At 40.6% G+C, this 21,362-nt stretch overlaps 1 protein-coding gene across 2 annotated transcripts in view; it reads right to left on the bottom strand.

Annotated features, from left to right (window-relative positions):
- The window catches only part of RBPJ (recombination signal binding protein for immunoglobulin kappa J region), a 56,949-nt gene extending 37,341 nt beyond the window's left edge, over window positions 1–19,608 (bottom strand). The window contains exons 1-2 of one of the 2 annotated variants that reach the window (XM_064418461.1): window positions 19,509–19,523; window positions 10,419–10,509 (exon numbers count right to left, since the gene is read on the bottom strand). In XM_064418461.1, coding sequence (XP_064274531.1) covers window positions 10,419–10,501 — 83 coding nt within the window. In that variant the 5' untranslated portion in view covers window positions 10,502–10,509; window positions 19,509–19,523. Of the gene's footprint in view, window positions 1–10,418; window positions 10,510–19,508 lie in introns of both variants that reach the window. The other variant, XM_064418462.1, reaches the window with a different exon arrangement.
- Between the last annotated feature and the right edge of the window lie 1,754 nt (window positions 19,609–21,362).

Raw genomic sequence — 21,362 nt, forward strand, 5'->3', positions numbered from 1 at the left:
TACAGAAAACAACTTGCAAAATCCAAGTCTTAAGCAAAATTAAAAGGTCTTACCAAAAGACTAAAACATCCTCAGTCACAGCTTAGCTTAGGATACCTATAAGACTCTCACCCCAAGTGCAGTCAGAACTTAATGCAAAATGACAGCTAAGTAAATTGACATCTCTAAGGTTTAAGCAGAGCAACTCTGACAAGTCTTGCTGTGACAGTTTAAGTCACCACTGTCTCAAATGCCTTTCCCACCTCTCTGCTAGGTCAGGGCAAGCAAACGTGCCTGTATCCCAGCTGCTCCAGTTCACAGTTGGACTGTGGCTTCAGAGGCAGCTGAGCTGATTTGTCACTGCCAAACAGGTCCTGCCTGCCAGCTTCCCCCAGCTGCACTGACCTACCCTCAAACATCAGATTCCAGCACTTGTCAGACCTTTCCACAGAGAATTCAAATCGGTAACCCAGAAAAAAACCTGTCTTTTTGGGGAGGCCAGAGAGGGGAGAGGGGGAAAGGCTTCATTGATTCAATCACAAACCCAGCAAATGCCAGCACCACCTCACTGCAATCAACAGGCACATTCAGGAGAATGTGAGCACCTACTTTGATAGCAGGGCACTGCTAGAAGCATGGTGCACCCCTACCCTCAATTTAGACACTTTTAATATTATTGTAAATACTGCAAATAATGTTAATAACAACAATAATAGCAAAAAGCCAAAAAAAAACCCCAGTTCATACGCTCCCTCAAGTGGTCTTGTTTTAGGAACTGTAAGCTCTGACAGCAGTGCCAAGCCCTCCAAAGCAAGAGCCATTTTTAAATACCTTCACTGTATTCTCACACTTCTAAAACACACCTCTAAGAAATGGGGACAATTCCCTATCATCTCCCTCTTCCAGCAACTCAGTCACCTTCAGTCAACTTTTTTTTATGCAACGTAATTTTTTTTTTCTTTTTTTTAAACACAGTGTTATTACAGTATGTACCCTCTCCTTTCATTCCCTTTCTTCCTCCAACTTCTACTGCGAGCCTTCAAAATGCAATATGGAAGCAGCTCCTTATAGTCAACAAAAGTAAAGTGCTACAGTTCTATAAGCTTATTTTTCTGAACTATGCCTCACCCACTGATCCTAGACTTGTAAAACAATTCAAAAATTGTATCGGTATGCAAGCGGAGAATAGATTATCAGCACCTCAGCAGGCTGCCATGCCAACAGTAATTTCCAAATTGCAAATAAAATTTATCTCCTCAGTAGATTAAAATGTGCATAAACATGTGCATACATATACCTTTTAACAAAGCTGTATTTGGCACCAACCTGTGTTACAAAATTATAGGGTTTCCTAGATATCAGATGTTTTCTTGCATCACCCAGGAATTACGTGGTTACACTAACATTAACTGGGCGCAGTTGTAAACGAGCTGTCAGTATCCTAGAATTAATCAATCTCAAGTGTATTGTTTCGTAATTAAGCTTATGAATACATCATCCCATGAATATAAAAACAGCAGCAATAAACACATCCCAGAAAAGAATGAGAATTAGAAGGCTCTTTTCTGACTTTCCAGGACAACTAAATCAGTTGGAAGCCTTCTCCACTGTTCGGCTTTTTCCCTGTGATTGTGCTGGAGGTCTCTAACTGGGAAGCGTTTAATAAAAGCAAATTTAAGTCACATAACTTGCATAGACAGCAAAATTAGGTAATATTCCATCTACAGTTTGCAAACCTGTGTTTTAAGAAAAACAGTTGTTTTGAAAGGTGTGAAAAGCTTTATTTTGAAGGATTTGAAAGCTTTGGACTTTTTGTCACTGCTGTTGAATTAATTTACAGTTAAATTCTAAGTTTCTAAGATATTAAATTATACTGCAGCTACAGCCCCAGCAGTAATTAATAGAGCATTCCAACACAGGAAAGACAGAAATTCATACTGCCATTTAAAAAAATGCTTGACTTGAAGGAGAAAGATGAAAATAGTTAAGTACAACAAAAATTATATTTCTATTTAAATTTCATAAGCTAGAAGCTCCTTCTAATTATTGCTAGTTCTAACTGTAAAACTAAAATATTTAGAAACAAATTGCTAGAGAAATATAATCTCCACAATGCCTACCATCAAACATGATAATACTTTTAACAACTGTTATGGTAACTGGGTCAATGATCCCTGTACAAGATAATTAAACAGACACTCCAATAATAAACTTTTACTCCTCCTTATCACAGTACATTTACAATAACCATATGAAAAGATTAGATTACATGGCTGGAATGTCAGCAAGCTAACACCTTATCATCCTTTTTTCTGGTATTACAGTATTACAGGTCTCTTACATGGTCACACATGCTCCTATTGTGACCTAACAGCTTTTATGCAGCATTTTTCATAAGAAAAAAAAATCTGAAGAGCACAAATGGAAATCAATTATTATTGTCCATTTTTTTAAATGGAAATTGTGTGAATCATACTTAATTCAAGGAGGCTTGCTTTTCAGGTTTGTCAAGTTTAAACTCCACACAGATGCAAATTACTGGTAAAACTTCTCCCTGCATCTTAATGAGGTACACTATAAACCACGAAGCCAATTTGAAAACAGGAATGTTTTTTTGAGACAAACTTTACTTAATGTACGTATTCTAAATATTTAAGGAATCAGTAGTTTTTTAAAGAAATGTACCCAACAGCACTTAACTTCTGCATGATCTTGAACCTGTGACTGCTGCTACACGAATTTCCCAGAATAACGCCTGTGCTGGCACAATTTTTTGCAAGGGTTTTACAGCATGAAAAGTGTGCCTAAGCACTCTTGTGAAGACTCCCAACTGCTGAGCTCTGAACCCAACCTCTTTTCAAAACATTGTCTCATCCTTCCAAGAACATTCAGGCCAGAAGGGAATGTAAATTGTCAGAAGTGTCTTGAAGCACCAAACAACCAAATCTGTCATTTCAGTTAGCAGCCACCAACCCTGTCAAGTGTATCTTGACCAGCTAAAAATGATTACCAACACAGGACTACCGAGTATGCAGTATGTGGAACAAGCCAGTCTGTAGAGAGATCTCCTTCCTGAAATTTCTGCCAACTGCTGCCTCAAATAGGGCAGTCTTAATTCTCCAAAGCAGAAGAAAAAATTTACAAATGCAATCATTAGAATTCAACAACCAGACAGATAACCTGAACTATACAATCAAAATATGCAGATTGCCACACAGCCAAGATAAATGAAGAAAAGACTCTCATCTGAAAAAAATCAAGGGATAACCTATATTAGAAGTTACCACTTAGAATTCATCATTTTAGAGAAATGGTATCTTTTCTTCAAGGCATTAAAGCATTCTGAAAAATATGGCAGATTCTGTCCACAGAGCAGGCTTAGTACTGTATTAGCACAATTAATAAATTGATTAGCCACCGTTGCAGCCCATAAATCTGTTTTAACAGACTTTAAAAAGAAGAAACAAGCTTTTAAAGACAATTAATTTGCTATGAGTTTTATGAAAACTGGAAGCTGGATAGACATTGCCAGTGAGATCAGAAAAGACAAAGCAGAATTTGGAAATGACTGTTTCACAGCTGATCACTTTGCATATGCCATTTGGCTAGACAGTAAGCTTACACCTGAGATCTATTAGCACTACACTTCGTCCATCAGGGATGAAGGAATTCATGGTATTGTTCCATAGACCTTCCTCACCATACAAGGCACAAGGTGTACAGGATACACAAGTTCTTTAGTCCTACCATTTATAGAACAACTTAAGAGGCCAAAACCCCACAAACCTGTCCCATGACAAGAGAACATACACAAAATCCAGCCTAAACAAATGAAAGGAATTCAGAATACAAGTTTTAAAGTGCTTAAATTCTCTTATATGGTTGTGGGAAAGATTAAATACTGTGAAGACAGCATTCCTATTGAATACAGTATGTTATCTACATACTGCTCACCTAGGCATAAGAAATAGAGAAACCATTTGCTCTGTAGTCAGATTGTAAACAAAGTGTCTCCAGAACTTCTAGTGACAGTAACACATTAATGAAACGCAATTCAACTGTCAAGTTACGCACAATTTTAGGGCCCCTGCCTTAAGTGGCCTTTTAAACAAAAAAAAGCCCACGAGTTGCATACTGAATTTAATTATAACTATAAACCTCTTGGAACAGGTATCAAAGTTATATTTACTAGCCTGAAAAAAGCCTAATAAAACATTCTGGCAAGTTAAAGACAAACACCAGAGAATACAGCACCATGTAAATTTTTTTATTTCCCCAGTGGTTCACAGGTTGTTGCAATAATTTGGTGTGCCAAGTTAGCTATCACATTTGCTATGACAGTGTCTAGCTCTTCAGATAAATGGCATTGCAGTGGGTAGGGGAAGGACTGCTGGACTACTTGTACGACAAGAAAGGTAGTGGGAGAAGTGAAACGTGAGCCACAGGTTTGGAAGCCTGAGGTATTTTTCACTTCTGTTTTTTATTTTTCCATACACACAGGAAACTCCCCTTGGGGGGGGAAAGAACAACTTCCCTACAGCTAAATAAAAGAACATGTGTAAAACAGAGAAACCACTCCATGTTTCTGTACCCCAATAAATGAAAACATAGAGAATCAGATAAAAACTTTGACACTGAGACAGCAACTCCGAAATTTCTTCAATGTCTTTGCAGCAGTAGAAAATTCAAGACATTACTGCCTCCACACACATATACGTACATCATTATCTACCCTTAGAGAATTCATTCTGTTCCCCAGCCCCAGACCAGCATCCACCCATTCCTCTCCATTCTCTTTTGCTATTACACAGTGAGGCAAAGATGAGGAAGAAGGACCGAGTGAAGACAATCCACGGAGGCGTGCAAGGCCTTCTGCTCCCACTGCCAGTGGATGCACAGCTTATTCTTACTCAGGCCAAGGCTGCAGCAATCCATTTCTCCATTTCCAGCAGCAGGATTAATGGACAGCTGAAGAAGAGTAAGAACCATACAAGCCTAAATGGTACCTCCCCTCAACTTCTCCTGCCTGTGACTATTTTCAGTTCAGTGCAAGGAAATCCCAAGGTAACTTCACATCATCAATATGATCAGCCTCAAAGAGTCATCCCACCCCAGAATCAAAATTTAGTTTTAATAGATCAGTAAATCCAGGTTCATGCTGGAGTGGCACTGGAAGAGTCAGCAAATCACCCAGCTCAGCAGCCACAGATGCTCACTGCTGACCAAAGTGCTGCGACAGAATGCCACTGCTATCTGAAGGTACACACAGAAACCAGCTGTCAAGTGTGGCATGATAATACAAATGCTTATTAACGAAATTAGCCACAAACTTTAGGGAAAAGCACAATAAATAAATCTCTACTGGTAATTTTTTGGGGGGGGAGGGGAGGGCAGCAAAAGAATGGTACTGTGGAGTTTTCTGGATCAAGTTAGTTTTTTGGATTCTTTTAAAAATGAAAGGATTTTCCAGTTTTCCCCAAGAGACTGGCAACTGCAAAGCACAACGCCCTTTAGGAAATAAATCTTCATTAACTAATTGAACAGTGCCATGACAGGCACTTGTTTTTCAACCCAACAGCTTTTCAACTATGATCCCTTTCACTACTTATAAAATCTGGTTGGCCATGCCAGCACACGTTAGGACAAACCTGAAGTATACTCAACATTCAGCACACCATTCTTCCCAAAACACAAGGAGTATAGACAGCTCCAGCTGTCCTGGCTGGTTGTATAATGAAAACCAGAGTTGACCCTTTAAGGTATACTAGAGCCCTGTTAAAGAGGCTCCCTGGAGCTGCATACTACCCAACAGCTTGCAAGCAGCTTGAGTGACAGGTGAGTACAGGTTACTTGCAGGAAGGACACTGTGCCAAGACCTAGGGCACTTCAAACTTAGAGTCCTCAAGATGTTTCTAACAGCCACAATTAACTACAACACTGCATAAAACAGACAGAGTAAGCAATCAAAAGGACTGAGATAGCAAGTCAAAAGCAAGTGGACAATGTAATAAACAGCCTCAGGCAGAAAAAATGCAGTGGATTCCATTACAGATTATTTGGCAAAGGAGAAGCTGATAAATGACTCAACTCCTAGGAAAACTGCATGAAACTACATTTGGCTTCCAAGAAAGAAATTAAGAAAGCAGCTGAAAAAAAGGAAGATGCCACAGACTGAAAGAGCAATGGTGATCTGGGACAATGCTGAGTGTTTGCTTCCTGTTTCTCCAAGTATGGACCAGTCTGAGTTTCAAGATTCCTTTTACCACATGAAAAAACCTTTAACCAAAGCAGCAAGGTTGCATACATTAGCCTTGCTGGCTGAACAATTATTCAAGTCTGATATCCAAAGGATATCTGTCTGTTTGACTTTCTTAATTTTGTTCCAAAATGAAGTGGGGAAAATGCTTTAGACAAAGGCCTACATGAGCTGTTTAATCAGCAAAAGCAAACTGAGGCTCACTGTTCGAAGAAACACTGCATCATTGTTACATATCTACTTCCAGAATATCTGTATAGTAATCTTTCAAATATATATATTTTTAAGCAAGAACAGACAACATCAGGATGTAATAAAAATGCCTTCCATAATGAGAACAAGTGTAAAAAAACTATCCTTATCAAACTGGTAATTTTTAACCTGTATTAAGACACCCTGGTATGATACCATTTCTGCAGGGTTCTGAAAAGGTATTAAGAAAAGCAAATCAAATGCTTGCATTCAACCACTGAACCAGGCAAAAAGAAAAGTTACTATTTTATGCAGAATGTCACACATGCTCTTTTAACCCATCTTGTGTTAGAAGAATCTGTCTGTATAGTAAATATAAATCCAAGTTGTACAACAAACACTTCTAAGTGTCTCTATATACACAGATACACACCCACCACTGTCTGGGCAATGCTTACTTACAGAATTTAACCTGGTCTCAGCTTAGGATTGTTTTTGAAGTGATGAAAGCAAACAAAGTTTTCTCCCTGTTCTGTTGCTTTAGAAATATGCCATGTTAATAACAACAAAGTGTCCTGCAAGAATTCTTCACAGCTTTCAATATACACCCTACAAAGCCACTAGCAACACACTGCAGTCTGTAACCATTCAAAGTTCTATTTTATCCATTCTCTTTGGAGTAGCAAAAGAATAAAAATATAGTAGTAGCTTCCCATACATGAAGAGGATTGAAACATTTCAATCAATTTCAAAATTCAATTTCAATTTCAAAAGAAGAGTGATAAAAGCAAAAAACACAACTCCTCCAAAATAAAGTAATCCTTCACTATGTCTTCTTTCCCCTCCCAAAATATATTTCCTGCCATCACAAAAGTAACACTGGATCCTTCTCTGGCTTTACCAGTATAACTTAAATTTTATGCTTCTCTCTCTGTATCAATGTTTTGTCTTTTGTTACATGAGATATCTCAGGTTCTTGAATTCTTTAGATTTTATTTTCTCTCCAATCCTCATCATTCCTTAAGGGGGGAGACATGTTGCTTACAAGTGCTTATTAGACATCTCCTCTCATGATCCAAGACACAGACAAAGCAAAGTTTCAAGTTCTCAAAAGTAAGGAATAGGGTTTGGATTTAAAACATACAGTTGTTAGATTATCTCAGTAGCAACAGTGACTTCTCTGCTCTGTAGATAGTGGTTGTGGTGATGCTCTGAGTACACCACAATCCTTAGGGCTAGTAACAGCAACATTTAGGGGGAAAAAGGAACAACACTGCTGGGAAACAGTCTGAAAGTACAGCTCTGGACAAACCTAAGTGAACATGGATTGCCCAGGAACAAAGAGAATGAGGCTTACAAAGAAACTTCGCAGGAAAAAAAAAACCCCAAAAACAACCAGGGAAAGTATTGTGGTGTGCTACTCCACTAAAAATAATTTAAGAGAGAAAAAAATAAGGAAATCCAGAAGCAAAACTAATTGAGGGCTGCTCACAAAATTCAGGAGAGGACACAACTGAAAATGACTAAGCAAAATACAATACCCTCTATTATTTCAGTATGTTTTATATATGTAACAAGAGGAAGCAGAATTGACCAGACATAAACATGAATCAGAGAAAAGGAATGTCAAGTTGTGGCTATATATGTTTTTCAACTAATGTCAAACCAAAAAAATACAATATTAGCTAGGAATGCAATTTGTGCAATGGCAGAATAGTATTTTTCATCTTAAAAATCTAATTTCATTAGTGAAAAACTATTCTACTATCAGGGCCGTTAAGTAGAATACTGAACACAACAAAGAAAATATCTGAAGTGTCACCAGCAAAATCTGCTGAGTACTTTCAACAACAATATCCACAATTTGAATCCTAACAACAGAGGAAAACTTTCAGTAAGTGAAGAAGTCTCTTATCTTTATAGATAGAATATTCATCACTGCCTAATACCTTCTGGCAAACACACGTCTGTCACTTATGGTTCAGTTTTTTTCAGAGAACTAGTCAAACTGAAAAACATAAACTTTTAAATTTAACCTGATCCAATACTACTTTCATGACTAAGCAAACTGACAAGCCTAACCAGCCTACTGCTAACTGTAAGTGCCATCCAGCAATATGGTGAGACATTAAGGCAGGAAGGTCAGTTTCATTTTTCTGATTATTTACTAAGTATTTAACAATCAAAAAAAAGTGAAGATTTTTTTTTTCCAGAAACATTAGAAAAACGAGGGATATACCTAGAGCTTTTCTTCTTCTATATTTTATTTCCATATGGAAATTCAGGTTATGTTCAAGGAACACTCACATAAGGACAGGCTTCATACTCTGTCTTGAGAGGTACCTTGAGCATATCTTCTGAGGTCACCTTCTGTTTACTGCAGTCTCAAAAGGCACATGCAGATGCAGCAAGTCAAAAAGAATGACTACTACCCTTACAGCACAAGGGATCTTGTTACAGAAGTTGCCCTGTACTTTCTAGGAGTCTTTAAAAATCACAATTGACTGTAAAGGCCTGGTCTACTTTTCCTTTGCTACCATCTGAAGTACAATTTATCCACAAGCTGACTCAGTAAAACCTTTTTTAAACGTTGTTTCATAACAGCTCTTTTGTTTTGCCTGCTAACTGTTGTGAAATACAGGTATTTTGCCCATTGCAAAAAAAAAAATTAAAAAAGGCAGAAAGTTCTGACGTTTGTTTTGGCATAGTTCTCACGTTTGTTTTAACACAGTTCTTGGTATTTTGAGAGTGCTGCTATCTAAACGTAAGCACTGGGAACACTAATCTTATTTACTGTATTATCAAAACTGAACATGAGCCTGGCCAACATCTATATTATTAATTAAAACAGATTATCAGAATAGGTTTTCATGCCTTTCCTGCTTTAGGTGACTCTTGAAGCAAGAAACTTGCTTTAGCTCTAGAGAACGGCCTGTTTTTTTCCCCTCTACTTAACACATTCTTTTATCACTCTTACAAACAAAGAGACACATTACCTCCATAATGAACAGCAAAACAATTAACAGAGGAAGGCACTCTTGTAACTTTAGTACTTAAACAAAGATCCCTTGAGCTTCTATATTGTGATCAGAATTCCACATCAGTATCATCTGTGCTGACTAAAACAATTTGTCACAATACATCAGGAGTGCTACAAGCCTCTTTCAAAGAGGAAGCCTTATCCCAAATACCTATTTTGATTAACTGCTCTCTGGGACTTATTAGTGAGAAGATTGTAATGCACAATAAACAAACCAAAAACAACATCAACCATGCAACAGCAAATAAAAGAAAACTGGAATGCAAAAGGAAAATTTAAAAAACAAACAAAAACCCCACACACAAATGAACAAACAAACAACAAAAATAAACCACAAGAAAAACACCAACCAACCACCAAACCAAACCAAACAAACCCCCAAAAAACTACAACAAACCAATAACACCAGAACTCAAATGCTGACAGAGAAGTACTGAACGGCAGAAGAAAAGAATTTGGCAAAAAAAAATACTTGGACAAAAAGACATGTCCAAAATAGTTTTGCTATATCCCCATAACTTCTGGAAGATATTATGTTACTGAGGATTTTACTAGTCATCACTGTGTATCTACTACAAAACTAAGCAGGAAAAGAAGCACACGCAGAATAACTGCAGTCTCTCACCAAAGCCTCTTCTTCTCTGAATTCTGACACTCATCACTGAAACCAGAACAGGGTGGCAGATTTGGAAAGTAGTAAAATATTTTCAATTTTGAAAATAAGTACCTATACAGAATAATTTCTCCTGCAGTATAAAGACATGGCAACAGCACACTGCAGCACCACCTCATTTTATTACATGGCACATTTATCTACTGGTCATGCCCTAACCATAACATCTGTCTCAATTATGTAAGAGCAGCATCTCTCTATTGCCCACTCTAATGTCATCCACTATAACCAGAACACATTAATGATGAATACAGTCACTCAAGTCTTATTTACCATACCTTTCTGTTAGGCAGATGAAAAACCTAAGGAAGTCTGATTTCTCCTGACCAGCTTTCACGGCCGCAGTTGGGAGAGACAACATGATGTCACCTGTCAAAACCCAGCAAACAGCCCATAACTACACCAAGAACAAGAACAGAGGCAGGAGATAGTAATTCTATTTCCACCTCTCCACAGAATCTGTTTGACCTTGGCAAGTCACTGGGGTTTTGTGCTTGTTTTTTCACGTTCAGGACATGAGGAGCTTTTACGCAGACGGCTGGAACAACAACAATAACTGAGTAAGGCTAATTATTATTTATTCTGCCTGGCCTTAGAACTCTTCCACAACGGCTTAAACTCAAGAGTGTGCACAAGCACCTCCAAGACTCTAGACCTTAAATTTGAAGTTCCCTTTATGTAAGATCACCACTGAAAGCAGTAAAACCCCTTACCAAGACAACCTCCCCTGTAATCCATAACTGATAAAAGCTTAGTTTCACAAATTCTTCCGCTAAACAAACAACTTTAACCTTATTTTCAACACTGGTAGCTCCCAATCCATAATTTGCAACTTGCAAACACTGCCTGCAAGATCCTTTGCCACTGCTTCCAGACAAAATTACATTAGAGTAAAAATAAGAGCTGCCAGGAAAAGGAAGTAGGATATTTTCTGAAGAGTATCTTTTATTCTGTGCCGTTTCTATGGTTCGGCAAAAATTGGGGACCAGTATTTTGCACAATTCAATTCCCTCTTTAGGCTTGGAAAATTCTGAATTTCACAGCAGTCTGATCAAGTTTCATTTCAATACCAACTTTCCTGGTAATCTCCCAAAACACCACACACTAAAAATATGCCACAAGTATGGCTTTGAAAAAAACAAAGTGCAGAGGAAACGTCCTACAGACCAAGCAATGTTACCAAGAACAAAAGCAGAAAGACTTTTTTCTGACACATTCAGAAAAATGTCTATATTTGTCTGTACTCATAAAGGAAAAAAATTTGGTATTCATTCCTCTACTCAAATAACTGTAAGAAATTAGATTAATAACCAAAATACCAACTAGGATCCATTGTAGTATATACCCTTTAATCTAACCTACAAGAAGTAGAAAAATTAAATGAAGATCCTGATATGATCTCACGCAGAGCCGTTAAAAATTATTAGTTGCCAATAGAGCTTGTTGCCTATTTGAGAAAGTGCTCTCGATTTTCAGTGCACTGATGAAATACCACTGCATACAAGCGAGTCAAGCAGCACAGCAAAATGGAGATAAACTCTTGCTCCAGAATAAGAAACAAATGCAGAAAAGTTATACCATAACCACAACCACTGTAAGGTCTTCATGTTTGCCAAGTGAAGCATGTAAACAACTTTAGAATCACAGACTCATAGAACACTCTGAGCTGGAAGGGATCCACCAGGATCATCAAGCCCAGTTCCTGGCCCTGTGCAGGACAACCCCAGAATCACACCATGCACCTTGAAAGCATTGTCCTGATGCTTCTTGAACTCTGTCAGGCTTGGTGCTGTGACCACTTCTCTGGGGAACCTTTTCCTAATACCCAATCTAAACCTCTCCTGAATAAATTCAGGCCAGTTCTTTGCGTCCTATCACTGGTCACCAGAGAGGAGATCAGTGCCTGCCCCTCTGCTTCCCCTGTGAGAAAACTCAAGGCTGTGGTGAGGTCTCCTCCTGGTCTCCTCCAGACTGAGTGAGACACTGATCTCAGGCATTCCTCACATGACTTCCCCTCGAGACCCTTCACCATCCTCACAGTGCTCCTCTGGATGCTCCCTAAGAGCTTTACATCTCTCCTACTGCGGTACCCAGAACTGCCCCCAGCACTGGAGGTGAGGCTGCCCCAGCTCAGAGCAGAGCAGGACAGTCCCCTCCCTTGCCTGGCTGGCCATCTGTGCCTGATGCCCCCAGGACACGCTCGGCCCTCCTGGCTGCCAGGGCACTGCTGGCTCATGTTCAACTTTCTGCCAGCCAGGACCCCCAGGTCCCTTTCCAGCCCCCATTCCCCAGCCTAAGCACATCCAGAGCTGCCCCATCGCTGGCACTCGCCCCTGTTAAATTTCACATCTGGTGATGGCCCAGCCCTCTAACTAGCCAAGATCACCCCGCAGGGCCTCTCTCAGTTTAAATAACGATGGAAATACGTACTGCAATTCAACACAAATGGTTCAAGGCTTATCTACATAAAAAGACATCCTCAAAAAAGAGCCTCGCACACTTCCTGAAGACACACGCTGTTGAAGAAAGTGTTCAGGCTGCTTTAGAGAGAACAAACCATGTCCTAGCAGCACGTCATTCACTAAAAAAATCTTATTAATCAAACAGTAAAACATGATAACAATTATATGATAAAATTTTACAGATCAGTCAAGCTTTTAAAAAATAAAAAAAAAAATCAGTGTTTTTCTTAATTTCTCTTCATATTTTATATATAATTTTAATAAATACATAATATTGGAATATATTATATATATAATAATCATCTGTCTCTTGTAAAGATTTCAATCTGCAAGCTTAATCAAGAGACTTCTCACACTGTACATACTGAAACTCTAGAATTCTTTTCTTTCTTGGTAAAAAATTTACCACCACAAATATGTAGTTTATACATTTACAAGCATAAGAGCAAGAAGATACATGGCCATATGTCACCATCTGGATAACTAAAGTGGAGTTGAAGAGCAAGAAGTATTTTTTAGAAAATGAAATTATTTTTAACAGTATAAGCAGGCTCTGAAAAAATGGCTGTGATGTGACATAGCAAAGGTGACAAAAGAGTTTCCTCAGATTGTAAAGGTTACTTAATTTTTTTTGTAAAAGGTAGCAACCACAAAATACATACACAAAATATGAGTAAAGAACATCACATAAGTAGAACTCCAGGAAATAAGAAACTCTTAAGTTTAGCCCTTACTTTTCCAAGACTCAGTAAGAATATAGGGATATGGAAACTGCTTCTCTTAATAATTTCTTCTTCAATGAAATGTATTGGCTGTTTCCTTTTCTGAATTTTTACATTAAAAAAGATAAACATGATTCTATATGATTTCCTTACTACATATCATCTTAATTGTTAATTAATGCAATTATGTTCAAGGTAAGGATGAAGTGTATGACATTATAATGCTGTAAGTATTTCCACATAAAAATAATGGAAGTTCACTGAAATCAAGAATATAATTTATAATTATAAAACTGCCTTGAAATACTTTTCACTTAAAAAGGCATATCCACTTTTGTCAACGGAATTAAGATTTCACCTGACAATACAGCTAGTGACATTTACTTTTTTCTCTTTTTCACCTAAACATAAAAAAGAAAATAAGTAATTCTATAAAAGCCAGCATACACAATTGCTCAATTTTTAGAAACACTGAAATAACAAATTAAAAAAAAAAAAAAACACTTAAAATACACCTTCCCTGTGAAATGTTCTTGGGAGGCAGTATTTCAGCACATTAGTGCCATATAGTTCAGTTAATAACGTGCTTGCAATTAACATCCAAACAATTTAGGGTTGTAAGTACTACGAACACAGAAAACTGAGTCCTGAAACTGCGCATAAACTACATTCTTCATGCCAAGTGAGATTCTAACAAACTTCATAAGAGAATACTTGTTTGTATTAAATATGTATTTTAAAAATTCAAATGACAACCTATCTTTTCAAGTTTTTCTAAAACCAAGCAGAACAGGTATGCATTGCACCACAACTGTAAACTTCACAACAATGAATTAGCAACTACAAAACCTCTCCTCAAAACCTTTACCTGTGAAGGCACCACACGTCTTTATAAAGATTTTATACACACCTACAGGCTACTTGCTCTGCTTTTCACAGATTTTTTAAACATAGAAATTGGAGTTCAAAATAATGAAAAATAGTCCTAAAATAAATTACTACTACAAAATAGAAATTCGCAAGTCAGAGGAAAGAAACTCACTCTCATTCACAAAGCCTTGATCATTATGCACTTCACAGTACGGAACAATACTTAAAAGAGAACTATTTTAGCAAAGAGATAGCAGCAAAGGATATTGCCTTTTAATTGGCTGTAGCAAGCACACACATACTATGCCAAATACAATAGTCTACAGATTATTTTTGGAGAAATCAAGCTATAGAAAGATTATTTTCAAACTTTCTTTGTGCTCTCTATCAACCAGAATAAATCAAACAACAAAGAGGTACTTAACACAGTGAATAAACAGCAAAAGCAAATAAAATCCAAATTAAGACCTTAACTCCATAAAACTGCTTCTACTGAAAGCAGAAGGTTAAAAGATTAAAAAGAGTATTTGCCAGCATTTCAGAAGACTCCTTCAAGAATACAGTGCTCAGAAGGATTTCCCAATAGTCTGACTTGACAGCTCTTGCTCCTTGATAACGATTTAAATGTTAGTCACACAAAACCATCTACTCATTTGATTGTGAACAAGTTTTTCCCAATCTTTAACACTCATCAGGTGCATATACACAATACAATAGCTGTAGTTACACTACTACTCAAATTTTAATAAGCACTGTTTAAACCTTCAGTGACAGTAAAACTGTAGCCTGAAGAACTCATCCATGAATTCTAGTCCTATAGTCTACATCATCCTCTTTCCACTCCTTAAGCTTCACTGAAACCATGCTAACATCTCTTGCAGCCTAGCCCTATGATGAGGCTCAGAATCAATATGTATTTATCTTCCTTGACCTGTCAAATCACCCAAGACTACCAGCAATGCTTCTTTTCCAGAAATAACTCTCCCTCATTCTCTTGGCATTGCTGCTCTCATGACTCATCCCTTCTCACTGTTCTTTCAGTGCATCCTCCTGAAGGAGCCTCCTCTTTCACCTGTATTATTTTATGAATCACTTCCTAGGCTTTGGTCTTGCATCCCTTTCCATCTGTCTTCATTCTATCCAGAACCAGGATTCAAATTCAACTATGAACTACCTGCCATCAATCAGAAATATTCTTTCTACTCCCCATCTCCTGTGCTTGTCCAAGTCAACACCCCAGCCTGAGTCTCTCTTTCCCCACACTGATGCCTCACTATCAGCTCAGCCCCAGCACAGACAACAAGCAGGTCTTATTCACTCCCCACTCCTTCAGTCTCCTTTCCACTACTGCAAGTCCTGAACTTAGTTAAGCATTAGCTCTCAAATCCAGGTTCTTTGTGGGTTCTAGAAATAACCTGCTGTTGAGATCCTAGCAATGCCCATCACATCACTAAGATATCCCTTTAGTAGCTGAAATTTTTATCACGTGACCACAGAAGTTCACACCTGAAATAGTGAAGCAATCTTCTTCGTCTTTCAAGATCCAGGATTGATCCTTATGAACATTCCTCTCTCGATAGCTTTTTTTAGCCTACAGCCAGATCACACGAGTCCTTCCCCATCTCACTTCTTGAACAGCATCCACTTCACTCTTTACTTCAAGACCCTCACTGGTTAAGGTCCTCATTCTAAAATTACTAATCAGGATGTAGATGAGCTTAAAGTTCTGGTGAACTGTTATATTTTCACCTCTGAACTTCTTTTCTCTTGCCCTTGTGGTTGGGAGAGCTCCATGAAGCAGAAACCTCTTTCAAAAACCTCCTACAAGTTTTTTTTTCGTATTTCTCATTGAAAACAAAGAAATAAAATGACCAGATGGCTGTCACATCTACACTACTACACTAAAATCCACAGCACTGATGCCAAACATTCTCCTGTGCCATCACAGAGCTCATGAGTCTTCCCTCACCCTTAAATCATTAAGCATTCTGGGTCAGGAAACCCTCCTAAACACTGAACTCCAAGATGACTAATTCAGACATGGAACTTGAATAGCTTGTTACTTAGAAATGTGACTAAAACAATTTTCTACTGTACAGTGCCTATGGAAAACCAGCATCATACCAGCAATAAGCCTACTCAAAGTATTCTTGTCTTTTCCAAGGCTTTTCAACCTGTTTAAAAATAATCCAAATGCTACATTGTATACTGCTATTACAGAGGTTTTAACCGGTAATTGAGTACTTAAGACAATGCCTACTATTTATGATTTCTATCTGTTATATCTGAGTTGGCTTCTACTATTTTAAAGATCAGGTTGTCCCAGGCTACTAAGAAGACACCATTGCATACTTTATATCATTGTAAAATTACAAAATTAAGTTCATGGCACTAGAGATTTTCTCTGTCATATGGCTTTATTAGACCTAGCAGAGCAATTGTTAAACTAATGGATGCCCACAGGTATTTCTGCAGTATAACTATTACTTAAAAACAAGTGGTTTGCAGTCAAATATAATTAAAGAAGCATTTTCATTAATTTTGTCATCTTAAAATGATATTTCCCTAAATTGTTCACAACCAAAACCAAAAATACTCCACAAAACCCCAAAAATACTATCCTATAATCCCAGCCATAAATTATCCACTTCTTTTAAATAGTAGTTGTGAACAGTAATTCCTTTTAAGTTACTTGTCTGATGTTTCTGTTTACTTTCTCACTGTAACTGGTGCTGACACTGTGCAGTTTAGCTCCTCACACTGCACATATGCACAAGTTTAATCAAAACCCTCCTTGTGAGGCAGCAGCACGAGTGTGCCACATGCTGCCAACAACAAAGCAGGAACAAACTCTGACTGCCCCCCAAAACTGCTGCAGGAAATTCCTACTATTCCATTCCAGCAATGCATAAACCTATGTACCAAAACTTAGCTTAAGCATAGAGTTTTTAGAGGAAAAAAACCCAACCTTTTTCATTCAGGTAACACTGACTGCAGAAGAGCCAAAAACTTTACCTCAAAGTTTGAGCGCTCATGTGATGCCCCTTCAAACACAATTCAGGACTTGCATATCACATTCTTCAGCTATTGCTTTTAAGTTCAAACACCTTTTTTCCCCTGTCCAAGTAAGAAAACTCCTTATACTAACTATTTTGGAAAAAAAAAAAAATCAGCTACTGGAGTATCATCAATTTTTAATCCTAATACACACAGACAACTCAGCATCAGAACCATACTCCAAAACCAAGTCATTTAATAAAAAAAAACATTTTAAAATCAGGCTCCTTCATGCAATATATCTACAACATTTACAAAAGTTAGCATATTTCATTTTACCTACACTGGAAGTATTTAATAAGAAAACAAAATATTTTTTCCAGAGAATTATTTGACTTATAGGTTCAAACACACAAACAAAATGCAGCATAAAATCCTAAACTACAAACAACTATTTCACTCTTGTTAAAATTGTATTTTTTCCTACTGCTCTGATTATTTGATCACTATTTCTAAAATAATCCACAGTTGTTTTGTCAACATTTTAACAGACATCTGAAAAGGATAAAACTAATGTCACAAACATGACAACACTTCTGAAAATCCTGTAATAATCAATAAACAAAAGGAAATGGAACCCAAATATTCAGATGAGTAAACTAATAGAAACGTGGAAAAACTTAATTGCTAACTGGAGCACAGGCTAATAGTTATAGCAAACTTTAAAAGCATTTCTTCCCTTCTTTCCAACCTCTAAACTAGTCCAACCTCTAAACCAGTACACTCCAGAAATCATAACAAACAAGATTAGCCTCCCTAAAGAACATTTAATTGGGAAATTGTGTTTCGGCCACAAGATACCTCCATCAGGAGAGAAATCAAGCAAAAGCTTCCATTTATTTTTTGACAAACTAGAGTGAAGAATTGGAAACACTATTGCAGCTAATCAAAACAACAAAATACCATAATGCTACCTTCTTCATGAGAACAAAAGCATCAACCAACAACTCCACCCCACCCCCAAGCAGGCTGTTGCTCTCTAACCACAGAGCCAATGCTGCAGACAATGTAATCCCACAGGGAAGACAGAAGGTCACAGACACACTGTGAAATCTTAAAATAAGGTTCACGCTTTAGAAAGACCTAGAAGTACTTTGACAAGACAAAATTTCATTTGGAACAAACAGGTGGAGTACAGAAACAGCCTGTTCTTCTCCTGTCTCTTCCCTCAGAGAGGGAGGTCACACTTGCTCCGCGTAGTCCAAAATTAAGGATACAGCACTTGAAATAAGCAGCAGCAATCAAGATGTGGCAAGGATGGCAACGTGCAATGTGACACTGCAGGTGTGATTGCGTACTGTACACCAGCAGTGGGTCTGTTATTATTCATCAGCTGTAGGTGGCTAAGAGGGTGTCACTTATTACAGTGACACATGCTGCAGCTGGCTAGCCATGATTAAGTATTACCCAGTGTGGCTGAAAGGGATGGAGACTACCATTCATTATGATCCAGCGTGGCTTAGTGGCGTAGGGAGGCTGCTACCCTTCCCAGCACCGCAGCATTTGAAGGAAGGCAGCTAAAACTCAACAAAGCCCCGGGAATGGTGCGCAGAGAGGAGAGAAAGGGAAGCTCGGTGGCCCAGCCTGACGGAACGGGTGTCCCGCTAGCAGGGGCGGAGAGCCCGCCCGCGCTCGGCGCGACCGGGAGCGCTCGGCCGCCAAGTGACAGCGCCGGGCCGGGCCCGCCGTGCCAGGGGCGCTGGGGCCCCGCGCTCAACTTCCAACCACAGCAGCAAAAGCCTTTGTCCGAGCGCTCCCCGTCCGTGGCCGGGGGAGCCTGGAGGACCCCCGCCTGCGGCGGGACGAGCGGGGGCGACCGAGAAGGGAGAACAGCCCGTGCCAGCCCCAGGTCCCCTCCCGGCCGGGCTCCGGCGCTCCCCTGGGAGCCAGCCCTCAGAGCGGGACCCGCTCCGAAGCTGCCGGGACGAGCACTGACCCTGCACGGAGTCCCGACCGGCGTGTCCGTGCCGGAGAGAAGGAAAGCAAAGTGAGCGCCCAGACCCGCCGGGAGTGCCGCGCCGCAGAGCGCGGCCGCTGCCGGGCCGGCACCCGGGGCGCCTCCTCCGTGCGCCCACCCGGCGGGACCCCAGCCCCACGAGGTTTGCGCCGCAGGGCCCGCCCGCGGGCCGTCCGGAGGGCAGTGCCCCGTGCCCCCGAGCGGCGGCCGAGGAGCGGGCGGGCGGGCGCGGCGCGGCCTCGCCCAGGCAGCCCCGGGCGGCGGCGGCTCCGGCGGGCGCCGCGAACGCCCCGCACTCACCCTGTCACAACAGGCGCCATCTTCCACAAACTCTCGCCAAAACTCCTACTCTCGCGAGAGCGCCCCCCTCCCCGCGGCCCAGAGCGCGCGTGCGCGGGCCCGCGAGACACGCGCGGGGCGGGGGGGGGGGGGGGCGGTGCGCACCGCCCACTCAGCGCCCGGGCTTCTCCCCTCAGACACAACAGCCCGGGCGTGGGAACCGCGCCGCTCTCGCGAGAGCCTGCCGCCGGCCGGCATGCGGAGAGCGGCGCAGGTCTCGCGAGAGCGCAGCGCGCTCAGGGGAAACCGAGGGATTCCCTCTGCCCGCTCGCGCGTCCCGCCCCCGCCGGCGCGAGGAGGGGCGGAGGGGGAGGAACCATTCGGGGCGCGGAGGGAGGGGAGGGGCGGGGCGGCCGCTAGCGCGCGGGGATCGCCCACGGCCGCCACCTCCTCCACCCCCGCGGGAAGTGCGCGTGGGGCCGGCCGCCTCGTGCTGCCCGCGGGCCCGGCACGTGCGCGGCGCGGGGACACCCGCGGCGGGGCCGGGGCTGAGGGGCTGCGGGAGCGGAGCGGGGCGCCGGGGCAGGGCGGGGAGAGCTCTTTGTCAAACCGTCAGCAAAAAGAGCAGCAGGCTGCGATTTGGAGGCACAGCCCCTGGGAAGACCTCTTAGGTTCCTTACGTGGAATTGCTAACATAGTTTTGTTTTTAGAAGTCGGTTTTACATTAAAAGCCCGGTTTCATAATTTTGTTTTCATCCGCAGCTGAAGTGCGTAAGATGCGTTTGTTTAGCAAACAGAAGCAGTGGCGTCTGGCAGAGTCCCAGCCCGCGGAGCGAGCCCTGTGGCGGCAGGCGGCTGTGGGGGCACGGGGACAGGCGGTGTCCCCACACGGAGCTGCCGGGCCCTGCCCCGCCGTCTTGATACGGAAAAAAAAAAAACAAACCAAAAACAAAAACACCCCAGTTTTGGATTCATTTAACGACATTACCCCTTCAGGGTGCGGGTCTGGTTGTCCATTAGGAGACCGAGTTTGAAAAGCAATCCTTTTACACCAAGATTTCTGTCTCTTTCGACTTCCTCTGTGTTTAGTATAACATGTCAGTCTAACTTCGGGAGAAATGCTACGTTGATTTAAAGATTGCTGAGATTCCAAAGCCCACATCTTTTTTTTTTTACGTTAGCTCTGTACCTCTGCTGTCTTCCAAGTTAGGGGAAAAAATAACATTTCAGTAATCCCACGAATAAGATTTCAGATTCTCGCCCACATATGCACTTCACTGTTTATACTAATTCAGTGAATAATGTCTCGGATAAGTAAAATCATGTTTCAAGAGATTCCTTGGTGGCAAAGTTTTCTGTATGTGTCACTGTACAAACAGCTATTGTCTCCTGTCATTAAGGGACTTTCCCCATCATGATTTCCCCCTCCTCATTAGATGCAAGAGGACTTTGATTGGCTCCCTTGTAGCACAGTTCTCGGCAAAAGCACAATGCATACTGGAAATCCTCTGCATTGTTTGCAAAGAGCAACTTATAATCCCTTTGGAAATCTCTTCCTAAAAACATCTCTTTTTTTTTCTTTTTTTTTTTTTTTCCAAGGCTAAAGAATGATCTCAGCTCATGCTAACTCCATGCCATTAAGAATAGTTTCTGGATGTTTGCCATGGACTGTCTCTTGATGGTTATTTTGTGGGGCCCCTCTTTTAGTGTGTTTTGAATCAAACTGGAAAATCTAAAAATACAGCACACAATAATCTGCAGTATCTGGCCTCTTTTAATAATTTGCAATGGAGGCACTTTGATTAATAACCAGATGAATTGGATACTGGAGCAGGTATATTATTTTGAAGAATTAATAATCATAGAAACCATTGT

This window comes from Passer domesticus, chromosome 4, assembly GCF_036417665.1.
Source record: "Passer domesticus isolate bPasDom1 chromosome 4, bPasDom1.hap1, whole genome shotgun sequence".
Taxonomy (NCBI): domain Eukaryota; kingdom Metazoa; phylum Chordata; class Aves; order Passeriformes; family Passeridae; genus Passer; species Passer domesticus.